General features: G+C 41.0%; 1 protein-coding gene and 1 long non-coding RNA gene across 3 annotated transcripts; one reads left to right on the forward strand and one right to left on the reverse strand.

The window, feature by feature from the left end:
* Window positions 1-1,625: 1,625 nt before the first annotated feature.
* LOC131019914 (protein TMA23-like) lies at window positions 1,626-15,242 on the reverse strand. Of its 2 annotated transcripts, none has more exons than XM_057948538.1 (4): window positions 14,857-15,242; window positions 3,384-3,609; window positions 2,244-2,517; window positions 1,626-2,145 (listed from the first exon to the last, which is right to left on the reverse strand). In XM_057948538.1, exons 2-4 carry the CDS (start codon window positions 3,550-3,552, stop codon window positions 1,830-1,832), a joined length of 759 nt encoding a protein of 252 aa, XP_057804521.1. In that variant the 5' UTR covers window positions 3,553-3,609; window positions 14,857-15,242; the 3' UTR covers window positions 1,626-1,829. The 2 variants fall into 2 exon arrangements, with proteins under 2 accessions (XP_057804521.1, XP_057804522.1); XM_057948539.1 differs by lacking the exon at window positions 14,857-15,242 and adding an exon at window positions 4,779-5,474.
* On the forward strand, window positions 3,616-8,134 carry LOC131019927 (uncharacterized). The gene is made up of 3 exons (XR_009100549.1): window positions 3,616-4,324; window positions 4,404-4,469; window positions 7,779-8,134. It is a non-coding gene; the product is annotated as an uncharacterized LOC131019927 (long non-coding RNA).
* Window positions 15,243-19,679: the final 4,437 nt, after the last annotated feature.

Here is a 19,679-nt window from a genome sequence, read left to right on the forward strand (position 1 = left end):
GAATGCATACAAAGGAGGGAAGCAGCAAGGGAATACACACAAAGGAGGGAAGCAGCAAAGGAATGCATACAAAGGAGGGAAGCAGTAGAGGAATGCTCTGCCACCATCCGTGATCCCAATGCTCTGCCACCGTTCGTGACCCCAATGCTCTGCCACCGTCCGTGACCCCAATGCTCTGCCGTTGTCCGTGATTCCAATGCTCTGCCACCGTCCGTGATTCCAATGCTCTGCCGTGATTTCAATGCTCTGCCTTGATTTCAATGCTCTGCCGTGATTCCAATGCTCTGCCGTGATTTCAATGCTTTGCCTTGATTTCAATGCCCTGCCGTGATTTCAATGCTCTGCCATGATTTCAATGTTCTGCCGTGATTTCAATGCTCTCCGCTACTCTGTGGCTGCTCTACCCTACTCTACGGGATGCTCTGCTCTACTCTACGGGCTACACTATTTTGCACCTCTGCTCTATGGGCTGCTTTGATCTATTCTAATCGTTGCTCAGCGAGAAATAAGCCGCCTTTAGGCGTGCTACTGTCATCCATCGGTCTTCTCATGCGCTGGTTTTCTTACACGCGGATTATCTATTAGTCTTCTCACGCGCTGGATTTCTTACGCGCTCAACAATAGGGTATATTGTTCAGACTCGACAAATATTTATGACGAGTTTTCTCACATGATCAGAGTATCATATTTCTCAACTTCGACATGGATCTTCCTATGTTATTCGGGTATTCTTGCAACGGTCTTCTGATTCATCCAACACAAAGCATTTATATTGCTTATCTATGCAAAGTATTCAATATGGGGTATTCTCAGCGCTGGTCTTCTTATGCGCCCAAAGAAATGGAAATTATTTATCTTTGTCAACATTCAACAAACAAGAAGGAAATCTAACTTGAAACTACAATTCCAAGGTCAAGGGGAAAATGCTTATCTTTGCATTCTTACAGTAGTAAAACTCTTATGTCTTCATGATTTGCAGGGATTAAGGAAAACAGCACAACGCTAGCTTTAACAATACTTCGCTGGCTGAACACGAAGAATACCCGGTTCAACCAGACTTGGGGGGGAGTAGCTGATGAGGACTGAAATATGCACCAGCGTTGTGCTAAACAGGGCTATAGTATTTTCCTTTTATCTTTATTATTAATGCTATTATTATTATTAATATTTGGTTCAGTTGGACTTGACAGGGAATTACTACAGCAGCGCAGCTCGACTCTCGGTTCGATTAAAGAGCGAAGCTCATGGAATAGGGGCTTGGGCCCAATTATTTAGGGCTAGTGGGTTAATGGACCTTACTTTCTCTCTTTTCTATAAATAACTCATTTTAGCTCGCATTTGGGGGGATAGTCATTTTTGTGAACCCACAACTTGTAAACTGTAAAATACTCTCTCGATTATAGTGGAAAACCCCCAAAAACCCCCGTGAACGTAGGTCTTCTCGACCGAACCACGTAAATCCGGTGTCATTTACTGCTTTTTAGATTAGGCGTTGATTTCACGCAACTAAATTATACGCCTATCCTTCCACTTCTTATTCATTTTTCATGAATAAACTCGAATTCGTTCCTATTCCATAGCACATGCATCATGAATACAACCCACTTCATTACGAACCAAACGCGGACATCAAGATTTTTTCTACATTCCCTTCGATAGGCAGTTGGCCAACACAACAATGTCAAGTGATTCCATAAGTGATAATAAAAAGATGAGCAAATACATAAATTAATGTACATGGCAACCACATGTATTGATGTATGGGGTTGGTCGATTCTGAGACAAGGCCTAAGCCACCTGCTGCTTTCCATTTGAAAAATGCTGCATGGTCATTTATGATGTTTACTTTTCTTGTCCTTCCTCCTCCTACTCTTGTCTTTCGATTTTTCTTTTGATTTGTGTTTCCTCGAATGCCGCTTGCTTGAGGCTACCTTAGCTTTCTTCCTCCGGTGTGAACGCGACTCATCATCTGAAGATGATTCACTAGATGTCAGGGAATAAGGCTTCTTCGGGCCAAGCACGACTCTTGCTTTATTTGACATCTCAATATCGCTCTCAAACTTGTTATTAGAATCTGGCTTAAGGGGAAGGTAAGGCCCGGTTTCGTCCATCCTTGATCCAACAGAGCCCCTGCCTCGCTTGATTCTATAATTGGAAAGATAATAAGCACAAATACTAAATAAGTCTGCAAGGGAAAGGTCACCAAATTGTATACAGAATATAACGTGCATAAGCAAACAAACCTGGACTGTAAAAATTGGTCAATCTCATCATCCTTTAGACCTTCATCCTCCATTGGATCAAAATGCTCAACAGATCTTTTCTTTGAAGAGAGAGAAACATTTGCACTGTTCTCCACTTCATTGCTTGCTTTACTTGTACTAGTGTGAGATTCGCGAATGTCCTTGTGACCTCTTCCACTGTTGCTCCCACTTCTGATTCCTGTAAGCTTATTGTCCAGTTCCAGCTGTTTTTCCCTTAGTCGCCACATCTCATTAACTTCAACGACACGATTTGCTGCAGTACCAAATATCAAATGGGAGTCGTACAATATTGTATCCAGATAGATACATAAGATACTAGAACTGGCTAGAAAAGAGAACCGTGTTTCTGTGAAACTTGCCACACTTCAAAGAAAGCTACTTGCAGTCTCAATACATCAACAGTAGCTCAGCTCACCTTTCCATATAACAGCCAGAAAAAGAAGATAAAAAAAAGAGAAAGTTCAATTTACTGTCCAGCAACTAACATCCAGAAGATCAAACAAACTTTAGGTACAAAAAAGTGATTTCGGCTTCTTTAGTTTATTTGCATGCTCAATAAAACTTAGACAGATTTTCTCATCTAAGATAAAGATTTTGAGTAAAATATGTACGTCATAGAAAAAATTATAACTTACTGACAAACACACCATTTCAACTCATAAATCCAGTCAAATATTTGTTTATTAAATTCAGTAGAACATCTAAGACAAGACTATAGCTTGAGCTTCCTAGTATTTCATTGCAGACCTCTACAGCCAACTTAAGGAGTTAAGGTAACATAAAAAGACTTTTGATGCATAAAAGACAACAGGAATAATTAGACCCTCCATGCTGGCTAAAGAAAAGGCTATCTTTCAGTCCTTTCTATGACTTATGGCCTGTCATCATTGACATGCATAATTAGGTCAGTATTAGACAAGGGAGCTTTATGATATTTGCTTGAGAACACCCTTTAGTATTTCTGAAGCCAAGGCAAGTCAAATCCAACTAAGGATTTCGTATATAGGACAACTCTAAAGAACAAAAACCACCATATCCATTAGTCAGAGAAGCACACATATATTTAAACCATAGTCCATTCAAACACCAGAGAAAGAAAAATAGGCAGCTAAAACTTACCTTGTTGAACTCCACGAACAGTTGCAGTCAAGAAACGAGAATTCGGCCTAAACCTAACAGTGGGCTCACGAAGATAAGCAAGTGCACCTTCCTTCTGAGCCTCACGACGCAATTCTGCGGCCTCCTTTAAAAGAATGGCAGCTATTCTGTTTTCCGTCTCCAAATCCATATTGAAACCTCAATAGGATTAAGGATGCCCACCAGGGTAGCTAAAAATAAGATATTCCTGCATAGTAGAAGCAGATTTAAAGCATTTTCATTAGTCAAAGATGCAAGCTGAATACAGAATCGTTGACATGTCAGTTTAGAGATCTTTCATTCTCTTTTTAATTTTCAAACTCTAATTCAAACATAAGAATATCATCAGAGACTACTATCCCCTAAATTATCTATATCTATACACAATATTAAAACACAATTCGACAGAAGATTTTTACCGCCAATTCATTAGCATTGCTTTTTCCATCTTTTTAGTCGCAATAAATTTTTCGACATGGTTTTCAGCATCAAGTTATCTGTGTCAACTTTTACCTTAATTACCTGTAATACCCCGATATTTCCCAATAGAATATTTTAGTAAGAATCTTGAATTTGGATTATAGGTAGTTATGCCCGGAGAAAAAAAAAAAAAAAAGAAATCTGGATATTTTCATAGTTATATTCAAATGATGGTTTAATTATCTAAAACCTAGTTCATGAGATATGGCTCCCAAAAGGCCATGCTTCTTTTTACCTTCCATAAATTCTCTACTCTTTTACCCCAATCACCATTTCGTTCTGCATTCTTTACTGCAGAAACACCCTTTACACCAATCACCCATCACCAATCATCCTCATTTCCTCCCGATCATTCGGGACATTTTCTCCATATCTCACTCCAATATCTTCCACAAGGCAACAAGCAAAGTACTACTTACTCAAGAAATAGAAGAAAAAGAAAGGTTCAGGCTCCATTACTCACTTTCCTTTTTGTTTTTCTCATCAAATCAGACCTTAAGCATAATTCATATGTTTTTGCAGAAAACTCAAACAAAACAGTCACAAAACTCAGTCTATTCAAAGCTAGAACCACAAAACCACACCAAGGTTTCACCTTTAACTTCATAGCTCTACATCATCTACTCTATATACTACTCTTTGATCTGTTACTGCTTAGTTATTTGATTAATAATTAGTGACACACAAAACCAACGAAAATCATCACAGACGATACCATCAAACTTGTGCCTTGACATTTATACAGAAATCATACCCCGAAACAAGGACTTTATAATTGATTTGTATATATATATACTCTTCAATTTACATCTATACTTTATATAAGCAGAGAAAATACATTTATACTTTGAGCTGGACTTTTGTGAAGGAATTGAAGAAACACAGAGACGAACGAACCCTTTTATTTTGATAAAACTTCAATCTTTGAGCTCCGATCTTGTTGAGCTTGATTCTTGTTGTGAGTGTCGGTGTGTGCGGTGTGAGTCGAGGACGTAGCCGAGCAGAGGGACCTCTGCAGCGGTGGCCGATGCCCGTTCTGGTAAGAGAGCGAGAGAGATGGAGATGGTGGAGGGCGCTTGGGCGGCGATGACAGCGGGCCTGGGGGCTGATGCTGTTGTCGCCAAATGAGAGTAGGGCGGCGATTCTCGCCGTGAATCGAGGGTAAGAGGCGGCAGCCGTTGGCTGTTGTCGAGTGACAGGAAAGGGAGGGGATTTCAGAGAGACTTAGGGCTGAGATTATGGGAGGAAGGTTTCTGAATTTTGGGGGAATTGTGGGTGAAGGGTCTGAGAAGAAATAGAGACGGAGGAAGGGGTAGCGCCGGTCTGAGGAAGTAACGGTGACGGCCACCGGTGCTGGCTGTGCAGTGCGGCGGAGAAAGGAGACACAGAGAGAGGGGCGGGCGAAGGAGAAGGATATAGAGAGATGAGGGCGGCGGTGGTGATCGCCGGAGACGCGCCGCCAGATTCGTGGGAGGCGGCAGGCGGCGTGGAAAAGGAAAATGGGAAAGATGGTTTATGGAGTTTGAGCGTAAGAGAGAGAAAGGGGATTTGGCTGCGTGAAGAAGATGAGGGAAATTGGGTGGAGTTTATTTTGGGCTCATTTTGGGCCATTGCAATTAATTAAAAGAAACAATAGGACCGGATGGCCCTATTGGTGATTGAAACTTAAATTTTGTTCATAAAATTTAAAATATCAATATTTGGCCATCTTTTATGTGCTCTACCTAATTTACCCTTTAACCCAATAGATCCAACAACTTTCTTTGACCCGGATCCAGATTTAGGGATTAACTCATGCCTTGTCTACCCCCAGACCCCCGACCCCACCCACCCCCCAAGCCAAAAAAAAAAAATTTTTTTTTTTTACTTCCCCTGCTTGTCTACCCCCAGACCCCCGACCCCACCGACCCCCACCACCCCATACTTCCCCTGGTTGTCACCCCCAGACCCCCGACCCAACCCACCCCCCCCCCACCCCATGCCAATAATTTTTTTTTTACTTCAACTCACACTGCCCTGCCTACCCCCCTGACCCCCGTACCCTACCACCACCCGACCCACCTACCCCCCAGCCAAAAGGAACTTTTTAAAATTAAACACTTCCCTAGGGTTTAGATATGCCATTTAGGGTTTAGATTATCCATTTAGGGTTTAAGATGTTCCATTTAGGGTTTAGATTATCCTTTAGGGTTTAATGTTCCATTTAGGGTTTAGATGATGCTGTTGTTTCTATATTTGTTATGCATGTTTGGCACTTATGACACTATTAGTGCCATAAGTGCTAAAAAGACCATTTTACTTTATTTTATTTTGAATTTTCGTTGGCACTTATGGCACTATTAGTGCCATAAGTGCCATAAAATAAAATAATAAAGTAAAATTTTTTGGCTTGGGGGTGGGTGGGGTCGGGGGTCTGGGGGGTAGACAGGGCAGGGGGAGTAAAAAAAAATTTTGTTGGCACTTATGGCACTATTAGTGCCATAAGTGCCATAAAATAAAATAATAAAGTAAAAGTTTTTGGCTTGGGGGTGGGTGGGGTGGGTGGGGTCGGGGGTCTGGGGGGTAGACAGGGCAGGGGGAGTAAAAAAAAATTCGTTGGCACTTATGGCACTTATAGTGCCATAAGTGCCAAGCTTGGCACTTATGGCACTAATAGTGCCATAAGTGCCTAACCCGACCCGCGTGCCTGATCCTACCCGGCACGCGACCCGCGCTTCTGACCCTACCCAGTCCGCCCAATTAAGGGCAAAAACGTCCCAAAGCTATAAAAATGGCCAAAATTTGTGTTGTTTCAATGTGTGGCCATAAATTGTGTTTTATGCTTCATTTTGGCTATTTCAAAATTTTACTCTAATTAAAACTTGGACTTATTTATTTTCTTTGTTGGGCATATATTAATTTGAGTAATGGGCTTATTTAATTATTAAACAATGCAACTGCATCATAATTTTATATGCATATAATTATGCCAATTATATGTTATAAGCGCATATATAAATGTTTTATTTAGAATGAAAATATACTATGTTTTTGAAAAGAAAAATATTTATGTATTGAAATTATTTTTAAGTTAAAAGTTTTATGAAGTCAAGCAAGGGTATTGTTGGTGCCCTGAGATGAAAATTTGAATTTTCAAGATTATAAAGTGAGTTTTAAAACCCGAGCATAGCAAATCAGAACTTAGTACCCTCGCTTTACTATTATCTAAGGCTAGTATCACAAGACATATTAAGATTAGATTATCTTGTATGCTCAGTTGACCAAGAAGATTAGCATTGCTTTTGCAAGACGAGTTACGTTTGACTTCGGACTTTGTCCAATCAAGGTGGGCTTTATTTTACATACAATGTATCTTGAGTTATATAAGCTCTGATATTTCATGAAAGTTACTTGTTTATCCAATATAAATGTTTTTATGTGCGTTCTGTATTGTTTAATGCTCGCATAAGCATCGATCGAGATTCTCATTTGGCCTAACACGTTAGATGAGGATTGTGTACACAAGGTTAGTGGCTCGATGGGTTGATCGCCATCGTGCACTAACAAAGCTAAGAGACGTTATAAGGGTGCTTGTCTGGATGTGTTCCGAAGCACAGATATGATTATTGATCTGACCGGGTGCGTCCCGAGATTGATAAATAGGAGAAAAGAAAGCGATCCGTCGGTGGCTAGAGGTCCGGGATCATAAGCAGCGAGTAACAATCAAACGTCACATGGCGCGCCACTTAATGAGAAAAAGTTTTATCATGCTTAGAAGTGGATTTCTGTTTTAAAACCTTCTAAGTTATGATTGTGATATTGGATAAACTGCCTTGGTTATTTCATAAAATATTTATAAAATGCATAGCTCACTGAGTACACTAGTGCTCAGCCCAAAATATTTTTAAATGTTTTCAGGTTGATCGGTTGGTGCAGATGGGGTTGAGCTGAGGCTTGGATTCTGCTTCGTCTTTTGCTTCCGCTAACGACTAGCTTGCTATCTTATTTTTCAATCCCTTAAACTAAGATCTTCTATCATATGGTGCAGTATTATCTTGTTGAGCTTAGACTCTTAATTCGTATTTCTATTAATGAAGTCATCATTGATTATTATCAGAGTCGCGAAACTAAACTTATGTGATCCTGTGAGTTTCAATATTATCAATTGATTGGCATCACTCAATGCCTTTCGTTTTATCTCTTCAAATTATGAATAACCCATTTAAAAAGGGTAAGTTGTCAAGTTTATTCAGCGCAGTCAAGTTTTCTCTTTATTTTCCTATTTCTTTTCTAAGGAGCTGCGAAGTAAACCTATTTGAATCATTGGGATCTTTCTCGTATTACAACCTTATTTTATATCATCAACCTCCTTTATTTTAAGTAGTTCTTTTATTTATTATATTTTATTTTTCCCATGAACGGGCTGTTACATTACCAAACAAGTAGCCATGATTTTTCCACATACAATTTTTTAATTTGGAGATAGGTGCAGTTTTAGTTATGTGAATAAAGAAATAACCACAAAATGCAAACATTGCTATGACATGTGTTTCATAGATCAATAGAAAGAAGACATGTGTTAGGACTGTATACGAACCGAGCTGAACCGAATACCTGCAGGCTCGGGCTCGGCTCGCAAAATTTTAGGTAGGCTCGAGTTCGGCTCGAGCTCGAGATCGAGCTTTAAAATGAGCTCGAGCTCGGCTCGACAGAATAATATTAAGTTCGAATTCGATTCGTATTCGGTTCGTTAATTATTCGTTTATCTCGAGCTCGAACTCGGCTCGAATGTGGTTCGATTTTGGAGCTCGATTTCGAAGTCGAGCTCGATTTCGAATTCAGGCTCGAGTTCGAGCTCGGCTCGAATTTGCTCAATTTTGGAGCTCGATTTCGAATTCAGGACTCGAGTTCGAGCTCGGTTCGTGTATTAATAATAAATAAAATATGTTATGTAGTCATTCCAAAAATTTCAGTCCACAATGCAAAATCACAAAATAAATCCACAAAATGTATCAAAATTACACAATATTTATAAAACATGGCATTTGATCTTGAAGCTCCTTGCAAATCTCATCCTACAAATACCAAAAAAAAATCAAATTACATAAAAAAAAACACAAATGAGTAATACCAAAAATTAGACAAATTCAAAAGAAATAATTTGACAATGGCGAGGTTGCATAAAAACGACAATGACTGAATGAAGTAAAGTTCAAATAATTTGACAAAAATAGAATTGCTGGTTACTCATATGCATCTCAAACAAGATACCAGCAAATAACCGAAATCCCTGTTTTGCATCAACTTGGACGAATCATTCTAGCAAGAATCACGAAAAACAAACAAATCTAGGATCAAATTCAATAACAATTCTCACAAAAACACAAGTGAACTCCTTTTCTTCTCACACTTTTTATTCGAAGAACACAAAACATATTCCAAGGTTTACCTGAGGAGAGGGCAGCGGCCGGAGTTGGTGCGGCGCAGTGGTGGGCTGGAGTTGGATTCTGGAGAGGGCCGACTGTCGAGTGTCGAGAGGGATTTGGGGTGGGGGAGGGACCGAGAAGGATTTCGGGTGGGGGAAGGTCCGAGACTGGAGGTGGACGGCCGGACCGGTGGGAAAGCGGCTCAATCATAGCAGATGGGGGAAGAGAGGACTCCGATCTGGAGAGGTGGAGAGGTCAGAGCGGCGGCGCGCTGGGGGTTGGGCCGAAATGGAAGAGAGGACTCCGATCTGGAGAGGTGGAGAGGTTAGAGCGGCGGATCTGGGCGGAGATGGCAGATGGGACATGGGCGCCCAAGTGCGCGGATCGAGGAGGGTATTCATATTCCAAAGAGATAAACTGAAAGGAGGTAAATTGAAAGGCCTTAAGAGTTGCCAATCAAATGACAATATTCAAACTCAGGATCACATAAGTTTAATTTCATGCTTCAGATAACCAACATTCCTTAATCAAAATACTTGAAGGTCAAAAGTCTAGGCTCAACAAAAGATATCGTTTAGAGTCATAACCTAAAGGTCTTAAGTCAAGAAAATGAAAGACAGATAAAGGCTAGTACTACAGCGGAAGTCAAAACACGGAGTTGAACCCTAGCCTCAGCTCTCCCCGTCAGCACCAGCCAATGAACCTGAAAAACATTTGAAAATATTTGGGCTAAGTACTAATGTACTTAGTGGGCTGCAACTTTTAAAACATTTCACAATTCGTAAGAGCAGTTTATCCAATCATTCATGACATAACTTAGAAGGTTTTAAAGTAAAGGACTTCTAAGCATGTTAAAACATTTCATTTTATTAACGCGCTGTTGTCACACTCTGTTCTGTTACTCGTTGTGATCCCGGACCTTTTAGCCACCGACGGATCCCTCATTCCCATGACACTTGCCCTGAGGACGTAACTCAGACAAGTTGAATTGACCTCGGGACGCTACCCAGGCAGGCCTTACATGATACATGCTCCGGAACACATCCAGCCGAGCACCCTTATAACGCCTCTGACATGAATTAGTGCCCGATGGAGATCAACCCACCGAAACAACTAACAAGTGTACACAATTCTCAAACAACGTGTTAGGTCATAAGAGAACCTCGATCGATCCATGAATTGCGAGCCTTAAACATAACAGAGCGCACAAAAATATTTATTGGATAAACAATTTTCATTTCATGAAATATTTAGAGCTTAATAACTCAAGCATACATATGAAAAATAAGCCCACCTGATTATAGCTCTAGTTGTGGTGCAGTAGCTCTCGTCTAGGTATTACTCTCGCGCTTGACCTTTATTGCGAGAATTTAAATAAGATATTTTCTCGAGCAGAATTCTCAAATAATGAGAATACGAAATTAAATATGCATGACTCTCTTATGCATGATTTATTATCCTAGTATCATAACCCGAGAGTTTTATTAATAAACAAGCTATTGGATTAACAAAACTAACTAAGTCTCGCTTCATGAAATCGAATCGTAACTATAATTAATCTGCTCATCTTAGAGTGTTTTAACCCCACTTGATAATAAATAGAAGTCGTCCTATTTAATCGATAAAAGAAAGTAGCTAAATCGAACATCCGCTTGATAAGATAACCTCGTAAAAATTAATCGTAATTGGGTAGCTGCGTCTAATTAATCGGGCTAAACAAATATGAATTGAAGTAATAATATAAGTCAAATAATTAAAAGGCTCAACATAATGCAGCCTAATAATTAATTAGGAGTACTCGGGTTAAAGTAATGCAATTGGGCTAAAATAATAATGAAGAGGTCCAAGTAATATGATAATTATCTTGGGCCCAAATGATTAAGCAAGTAGTTGGGCTCAATTAAATAAATAATACGAGGTCCAACTACATAAAATTCAAGCTCATAGTTTTATCTCTTAGCCCAAGAATAGAATGATTTATCCTGGGCTTGAAATTAAATAAAAATCAGCCCAACTGACATGATACAGCAGCCCAAAAAAAATGAATAATCAAAGGCCCAGATAAATAAAATCAGAGGCCCAATCAGCATTTAAAATCGGCCCAATTTATGAATTAAAAGGGGAACCCAATTCTCAACTCCCTCACTCTCGGTTATCTCTCTCCCTCTCAAACCAATCGCGCCTCTCTCCTCCCTCTCGAATTCTGCCGCCTCCGTCTCCGGTCGGCGTCGACTGCCGCCGCGCCTAAGCCCGGCATTCTCCTCCCTCTCTCTCTTCTGTATGCAAGCCCCAGGTCTCTCTCTCAAATCAGACACTCCCTTTGGTCATCTCTCTTCCTCTCGATCCGTCTTCAGCCAAGGTGTCCGCCGCCGCGGCTCCGCGGCTCCGGCGCGGCCGTGCCTGGCCGAGGGCGGCGCCTCTTGCCGTCATACTCTCATCTCTCTCTCAAATCAACAGAAACAATGGAAGCCCTACTCCCCCTTCCAAATCGAGCCCTAGCTCTCCCAAAATCAGGAATCGCCGCCGCCACTCCTGAATTCCGGTGAACGGCGGTCGAACCTCCTCCCTCACCTCCATCTCTGCCTTCTTCGCTCTCAATTTCCATCGAAGCTTGAGCGAGCCCTAATTTTCTTCCCTTCTTGAGGTGCCGCCGCCGCCACCACCGCTGCAACTGGAAGGCTGACTGAGATTCGCCGCGCCGCTGCACCCGTAGCGGCGTCCGCTGGTCGTTAGGCCGCCGAGGGCGCCGATCCTCGGCTGCCCCCCTCTTCATCTCACTACCTTCATTTCAAAATCGAGTGCAAAGAATGAAGGGAGGAAGCATAATTTCCTCAGTCTGATATCGTCTCCGCCGTTGCTGCTCCGCGGTTTTCGGCTAGTAGGGGAAAGCCCGCCGTTATAGTTAATTACTTGACCTCATGGGACGGAACCTAGTTGGGTTAATTGTTTAATAACAAGGACTAGTGATAAAGTTTCCCTAATTATTATCTCAGTAATAAAAAGGAATATGAGCCATGCATAATTATATTACGCATCCTCATTTATTTGAGAATTTCCTTGGACTAAGACCTTACGTTATGCCTTTCCGAATCAAGGTTGAACGCAGGAGTTTAAGGCTTAGTCGCGAGTCTTCTCTACCAGGTGGGCAATTTCTTACACGTGAAATAAAATGATATTGAAGAACTATGCAAGTTTATGCTTTATTATGCTTCACGCTAAATGATTTACGCTATGTTGTTTATGCTATTTACGCCTCATGCGAACTACGCTTTGTTATGCTTGAATGCTTTACGCTAATAAGTTTATGCCTGTGTTTGATGCTTGCGTCTGTTGGGGGAGGCCTCCCTCAACAGTACGATGTCGTGTCCGCTGAGGAGGGCCTTCCTCACGGCGCGATGCCCGTGTCCGCTGAGGGAGGCCTCCCTCGCGGCGCGATGCCAGTATGCCAGTGTTTCAGCGTTCGTTGGGGGAAACCACCCTCGACGGTACAATGTTAGCGTCTATTGGGGGAGGCCTCCCTCAATAGTACGATGCCGTGACCGCTGAGGGAGGCCCCCCCTCACGGCGCGATGCCCGTGTTCGTTGGGGAAGGCCTTCTCCACGACACGATGCTTGTTTATGAGTGTTTATGATTGTTAATGATGAAGAATGCACTAATGCTATTTATGATCTTGGAAATGTTTAGTAAGCAAAGGATTTGAAAGAAACGTATACCTCTTATGCGATGTTGTGTTTTTGTTGATGATGTTAAGTTTATGCTTTAGTTTTGGCAACTGCCCACTAAGTACTCTTGTACTTAGCCCTTCGTATATTTATGTTTGTGCAAGTTGAGCTGTGATAGGCGATGAAGTGTTGCTGAGTGGAGTTTTTGTCGAACTTAAAGTAGGCTCAGAAAGGATATATGTCTTCATACATGTATCTCAGTTATGCTTTCCGCTGTAAACACTGATCATTTCAGTTACGCCCTCCGCTGCAAATCGCTGATTATGTTTTAAGTCAAGCCTCTAGCTATGCCTTTTCCTTTCAAGGAATATTTCACGCTTATTCAAGTTCTTTGAGCATTCATTTATACGCCCCTCTCTAAAACCGCTTCTTAATTTCCCTTCCCCAGTCATGGTTTTCCCGGTTAAATTATCCTTAATTAAGGTCGGTCGTGAAAATTTAGCTTATATAATAAATATTAAATTATAATTAGTAAATAGTAATATAAGACTATAAAAGTTATCTTCTTTTAGAATTAATAAAATAATTATAAATATAAGTATATATAACTAATTAATATTATTATAATCATATTTCTAATTAATGATGAGTTATAATTTTTAATTTATTTTTAATAAATAGATACTTTTGTAAACTTACCGAAAATTATTTGTTTTAACTATTATAATTATCTTAATTATTCAGAAAATGAAATATATAAAATCAATAATTTAATGAACCTATTCGCGAGCCTATTCGCGAACCTATTCACGAACCTGTTCGCGAGCCTATTCGCGAATATGTTCGCGATCCTGTTCGAGAACCTATTCGCGAGCCTATTTGCGAATAGGTTCGAGCCGAACATATTCGCGAGCTCACGAACCGAATATGCACAGGCTCGAGTTCGGCTCGATAATTTTATCGAGCTCGGATTCGGGCTCGAGTTCGGCTCGTTAAGAAAACGAACGAATTTCGAACGAGCTTTTTTCGAGCCGAGCTCCGAATAGTTCGCGAGCGGCTTGGTTCGTTTACACCCCTATGTGTTTTACAGATCAACAAACAATAGTTGATGGTTTAAGGAGCAAAAAAAACTGTATTTATAATATATTACCACCATCTATTGTCAGCGACAGACAAGATTTTTAGTACAAACACAGGTGTATTTCAATGAGAAAAAGAAAAACAGAGAAGTCCATAAATTTCAAAGCAGAGTCAGTTTATCTCTGTATCCCCTACATTGCAAAAATAAATCAACTGTGACAAAGCAGAATCCATAAATTTCATCATCTTTACAGTCCAATGGACATTTGTCGGTTTAAGGTGCAAAAACTGTATGAGGCACACTTTGGTACATCCGGTGCATAAGCGCTAATTAAATCCTAATTGGTATTGATGAACTACAATTGGATTTAATTAGGGTGAATGCAACACATATCCGATGCAAACAAGTTTTTGCCAAACTCTTATATTTACAATATATTACCACCTATTTTCAGCTGCAGTCCAGATTTTTGAAACAAGAACACAGGCGTATTTTCAGTGAGAAAATAAAAATAAAAATAGAGAATAGCATAATTCAGAGATTGCGAGAAAAACTAAAAATTCAGAGTAGCTACAAAAATCTCTCTCCGTCTCCGGGGCAAGATTTATCCCTCAATCTCAAGGAAGAAAATACACATTCTTTAACACAAGGAAGAAATTTAACTATTATGACTCCTTCCTCTTCGCCTTCCTTAAGTAGATGTATTGAAGGTTCAATTATCAATGAAAAAAATAAAATTATACACTATATATATAAAAAAACAAAAAACAAAATTACGCATGCTCTGAATCAATTAATTACACTTTCAAACTAATGCCATATTTACCTTAGATCTTCCGCAAACTATGTGCGGATTCTGTCGCCAAAGTGCGCTATCCTCTCAGGTTTATGCAGGTGCAGGTAAATTCAAGGCGTATGTGAATATATCCGGAATATTTCTCGAGCAACCGGATGAATTTACGAAATTGATATCTAGGGTTTTTGGGTACTGACAAAGAGATCAGAAAAAAAAAAAAAAAAACAAGAGGAAGAATTATGCAACAAAAAGATGAGTTCGAAGGTTATTATCCAAATTAACGGAAATTGTGTGATGGGGTCGGGGCGGTTGCCGGTGGACGGAATTCGAGATATGCAAGGGAGGAGACGAGGCCGCAAGGAAGACAGCTTAGATTTAGGTGTATGGCAATGCTGGGACGGGAGGAAATTAAAAATAAGGGATAGACTATAATTTTAAGAATTATAGGGTTAAAAAAAATTAAGAATTATAAACTTCAAATTTATATTTAAAAATAAATGGGTCGCAAATATAATTGTTGGCCCAGCGTTTAAATTTATTAATTATTGTATATGTTAATTTGAAATATTATTGCTCTTAAAATTTGCATATATTAATATGAAATATGTATAAATATATAGATAGATATATGTATATTTACGAAGTACTTGTTAATGAATAAAATTATTTTTATCATTCTAAATTATATTGATAAAATAATTTTTATTATTACATCTATTTTAATATATATATATATATATATATATATATATATATTGATGAGGAGTGATATATGCGGAGCAGAGGAATGGCCGTCGCCAGAGGAATAACTCTCGCCAGAGTAATGGTTTCCGCCAGAGGAATCATTTAAAGCCAGAGGAATCATTTAAAGCCAGATGAATCACTTAAAGTCAGAGGATTGACTTTCGCCAGAGGAATGGTTTTCGCCAGAGGAATCGCTTAAAGTCAGAGTAATGACTCTCGCCAGAGGAATGGTTTTCGCCAGAGGAATCGCTTAATGTCAGAGGAATGACTCTCGCCAGAGGAATGGTTTTCGCCAGGGGAATCGCCCGCTTTACAACGAATTTACTACTTTGCCCTCGACCACGCGGGGAGCATGTTCCGACGGATGAATTTACTATTTTACCCTTGGCTTGTAAATCTATAAATACCCATGTACATGCATTTTGCAGACCACGCTATCTTTTACTCTCGAATACTGCAATACTGTTCTCGTGCTCTCAAATCTAACTACTCTTTTCCGTCTTCTCCGATCGAACACTAGGTATATTTTACGATTCAACAACAACCCACCGATTAATTATACATCCGTTCATTTATACTTCACCATATATATATATATATATATATATATATATATTGACGAGGACTGAAATATGAACCAGCGCTGTGCTAAACAGGGCTATAGTATTTTCCTTTTATCTTTATTATTAATACTATTATTATTAATAACAATCCATCGATTAATCGTACACCCGTTCATTTACACTTCACCAGCTGGCGCCGTCTGTGGGAAAAATGAGTTAAGGCGTGAGGTTCAGCCACCTGCGCATGCAGATCTGCAATCGCGGGCGAATCTGTGTGCGCAGACCTTAATTGTTTCGTTGTTTTCAAAGCCCAGGTGATTTTGGGGCAACCAGTCCAATTATCCGTCCAATTTGTCCGCGCACTGCTAAGATCGATGGTTGTTTCTAGTTTTTATGCATGTGCATGTCGGGAAATGGGTGAGATCGAAAAAATTGGGTGTGGTTTCAGCAATTATTTTACAGTTTGTTGTGATAGTTGTATGCGGCTAAGATGTTTTCTTGCTTATCGCCTATTTTGCTTACGAATCTAACGTATTTCGCTAACGATCTGTTGATTGGTGCTCTGTTTTTGTGTTTTTGGGTTTTCATGGTTAATTCACCGGGTAATATGTTCTCGTCGCTTGAGCTTAACGTCGAATCTATGGGAAATCTCCATCGCTCTCTCTGTTTATGTTTAAATCCATGTCCTGGGTTTATTTCCCGGTGCATGGGAACATCTTTTAGGGGATCCGTAATGGCTTTCACGCTAGTGTTCGGAACATCTTATATTGGGACTTCTTACGCCAAGGGATGGTCCGATCTATTTTACTTAAGCTCTTTTCTCACATTTTTTAACATGTAGGTACCATGGATTCTTCTGATGCTCGCCGCACTCTGGAAAATGAGTTCGACAACGCTGGGCTTGGCTCTGCCACCCACACTACTGAGGTTCTCGCTTCGCTGTTTAACGGGTTGCCGGCCAGCGCCGTCTTCACTGCACCGTCGGGCTTTCACAACGTCTCAGCTACCCCGCTGTCGGGTCAGAACACCGTGCCTTAGAGATCTGCTCTGATGGCCCCCGGGTCAGAACTACCAAGCTTCGTCCCTACGTCTGGTGGTGGACCGTTGAATCTTGTGTTGGCGGAGCAGATGATGGCTCTGCTCAACTACGCTGCCGTGCGCCGAGCGTAGGGGCCCCGCTACTCTCAGTTGTCCCCGTCTCCACTCCCCTGACGGGAATGCCCAACCCACAGGGCGCCGAAATTCTGCCTCCTACTGCTGTGGAGGTCAATGACCAGCCTATCAACAAACAGGCTGTGTTACCTAGGGAGGCCCAGAGGTTCCCTGGTGAGAAGGAACCAGAGAGAAGGCCAGAGGGGAGCCGTGTCAGACTCAGCAGTGTTGTCCGGAAGGAGGGAGTCGATGAATCCGACAGCCGTTCTGTCACTCCCATGTTTGAGGAGGAGAGGCCAAGGGAGAATGCCAGACTGAAAAACCAAGTGTCACATCTGAAAAACCAGCTCAAGGATTTGGAGGATACTCTGAGGGAAAATTCTAAGAGAAATGAGAGGATGCAGAGGTCAGAGAGATCACATAGGCCAGAGAAATCGTACAGGGCAGAGAAGTCCCATCGGTCAGAGAGATCACATTACACAGAGAAATCAGAGGGACGGGAGTTGGAATATTCCTCTAGCAGGCCAGGGCACAAAGGTCACAAGCACCACTGACGAAGCTGTCGTTTGAGCTTTGTGCAAATAAAATATCCTGTGCCCACAACTAGACTAGCTAGTGGTAAGTCCATAGTCGAATCCACAGGGAACTGAGCAGTAACTTCTCCTGCAAAGGTGTCACTAAAAAGGATTTGTATTCTGCAGTGTTCTGACCACAACGTGCTTATGGGCAGAACAGGATTTCCAACTAAACTGAAATAACAAAGGTAAATGAATCAAATAACAAAACAATTCTGACTTGGGTTTGAATCATTAAACATGAACTAGACACTCGATCATTGGTGCAAAGATAATTACTATACTCGCATACCAGTGGTTATAGGCATAAGAATTGTTGCGCCCCTATTGTCACTTGTCATGCACGCAACAATCCCTTGCCCAATCTATCCTTTCAGTTTATGATCCCTTAGAAGGGTCAGCTAATGGAAATCAACTAACCCGGGCAACATCCACGCTCTCTGCGATGGCCTATCGCTAGTTGTGCTTTGCCTAGAATGCTTTAAGATTTAGATAGACCTACTTGACTCTTACGCCGATATTTCACAGCAGTCACAGCTCCAACACCAGTTGTACTATTTTGGAGGTCGATGGCAACTCGCCTTATGCCCAAATCATTACTTGTGGTCAGAACTTCCTAGTTAACTAGTGATCAATTAACTAACCAAGTTGTCACAACCTTTTTTGAATCAAACCTAGTGTATCGGGAATATGCTCGTACAGTTGTTATGCCCAAATTAGACCTCTCGAGTTAAGCGTTCATGCTTAGATCATCTTGCCCAAACCAGAATATAAAACTTAGCCAACCATAAAGTAAATAACACGAGCAAAAGATATAAAGAAAAACATAACTGAAATTGAAATTTCTTAAAGGGAAATATAAGTACCTACGGCCAAAAGTGCCGTGCAAAACATGAAACGTAAAAGTACTAGATTATGCCCACAGCCTGGGCTAGCTTCGACTTCACAAATACTGCACAACAGGACGGTTTTTCAGCACCCCCAGCTTTAGAAGCTCTTCGGGTATTTATAGGAGTGATTAGGGCAACGAAGGCCCAGCCCATGAGGTGCGGCCGGATCCATGCAAGCATGGAGATGCTTATCCCTTTTCAGACCTAATCTTCATGAAGATTTGTTTTCTTTTGGATAAGGCGGTGGTTTGGCCTCATCGGTCTCTTTTGGATAGCTGCCGCCTTTGGCCCATATCGAACTCCCACTTGCAGTCCTCTCTCGCCCGCCTGTTGTGCCTCCGTCTTCTTCCCTTGCCTTGGAATCCTCTTGCCTGCCAGCTTTCGTGCGGTACTTATGGGCATAAGGGTTGGTTTTGCCTCCATTCCTCTTTGCTTTCGGCGCATACCTCTTTCACGAAAGGTGACAGCAGTTTCGACCCCTGGAGCACCTCTTGCCCACAAGCTGGTCCTGCCACGGAACTACGCCCTCCCAGGCGACCAAACGACACAAACAAAAAGAAAAAAACTCGACATAGACCTAAAACAGACACAAAAACAGAGCACAAACCTGGGCTCATCACACGCACACACTTTAAACACGATTGTCCTCAAGCGTGCATGCATGATTTTGCCCAAGCACAAACACGGACGAAACAGACTCACAAAACATAAAAAAAACGAAAACACACAGCATGCTATACTTTTTCAGTCCAACAGCAAAATGAAGATTAAAAGAAACAATCGGTAGTATGATCAAACAAACAATAATGCCATCAGTTGAGTCAAGATCGGGTTCTGGGCATGTTTAGCCCTATTTTGTGATGAATTTGTGAGTCTTTTTGCTGTGCATTCGAGCATGCTTCGTGCTATTTTTCACGTGCTCGATGACT

The sequence above is a fragment of the Salvia miltiorrhiza genome, chromosome 4 (assembly GCF_028751815.1).
Source record: "Salvia miltiorrhiza cultivar Shanhuang (shh) chromosome 4, IMPLAD_Smil_shh, whole genome shotgun sequence".
NCBI classification, from domain to species: Eukaryota; Viridiplantae; Streptophyta; class Magnoliopsida; order Lamiales; family Lamiaceae; genus Salvia; species Salvia miltiorrhiza.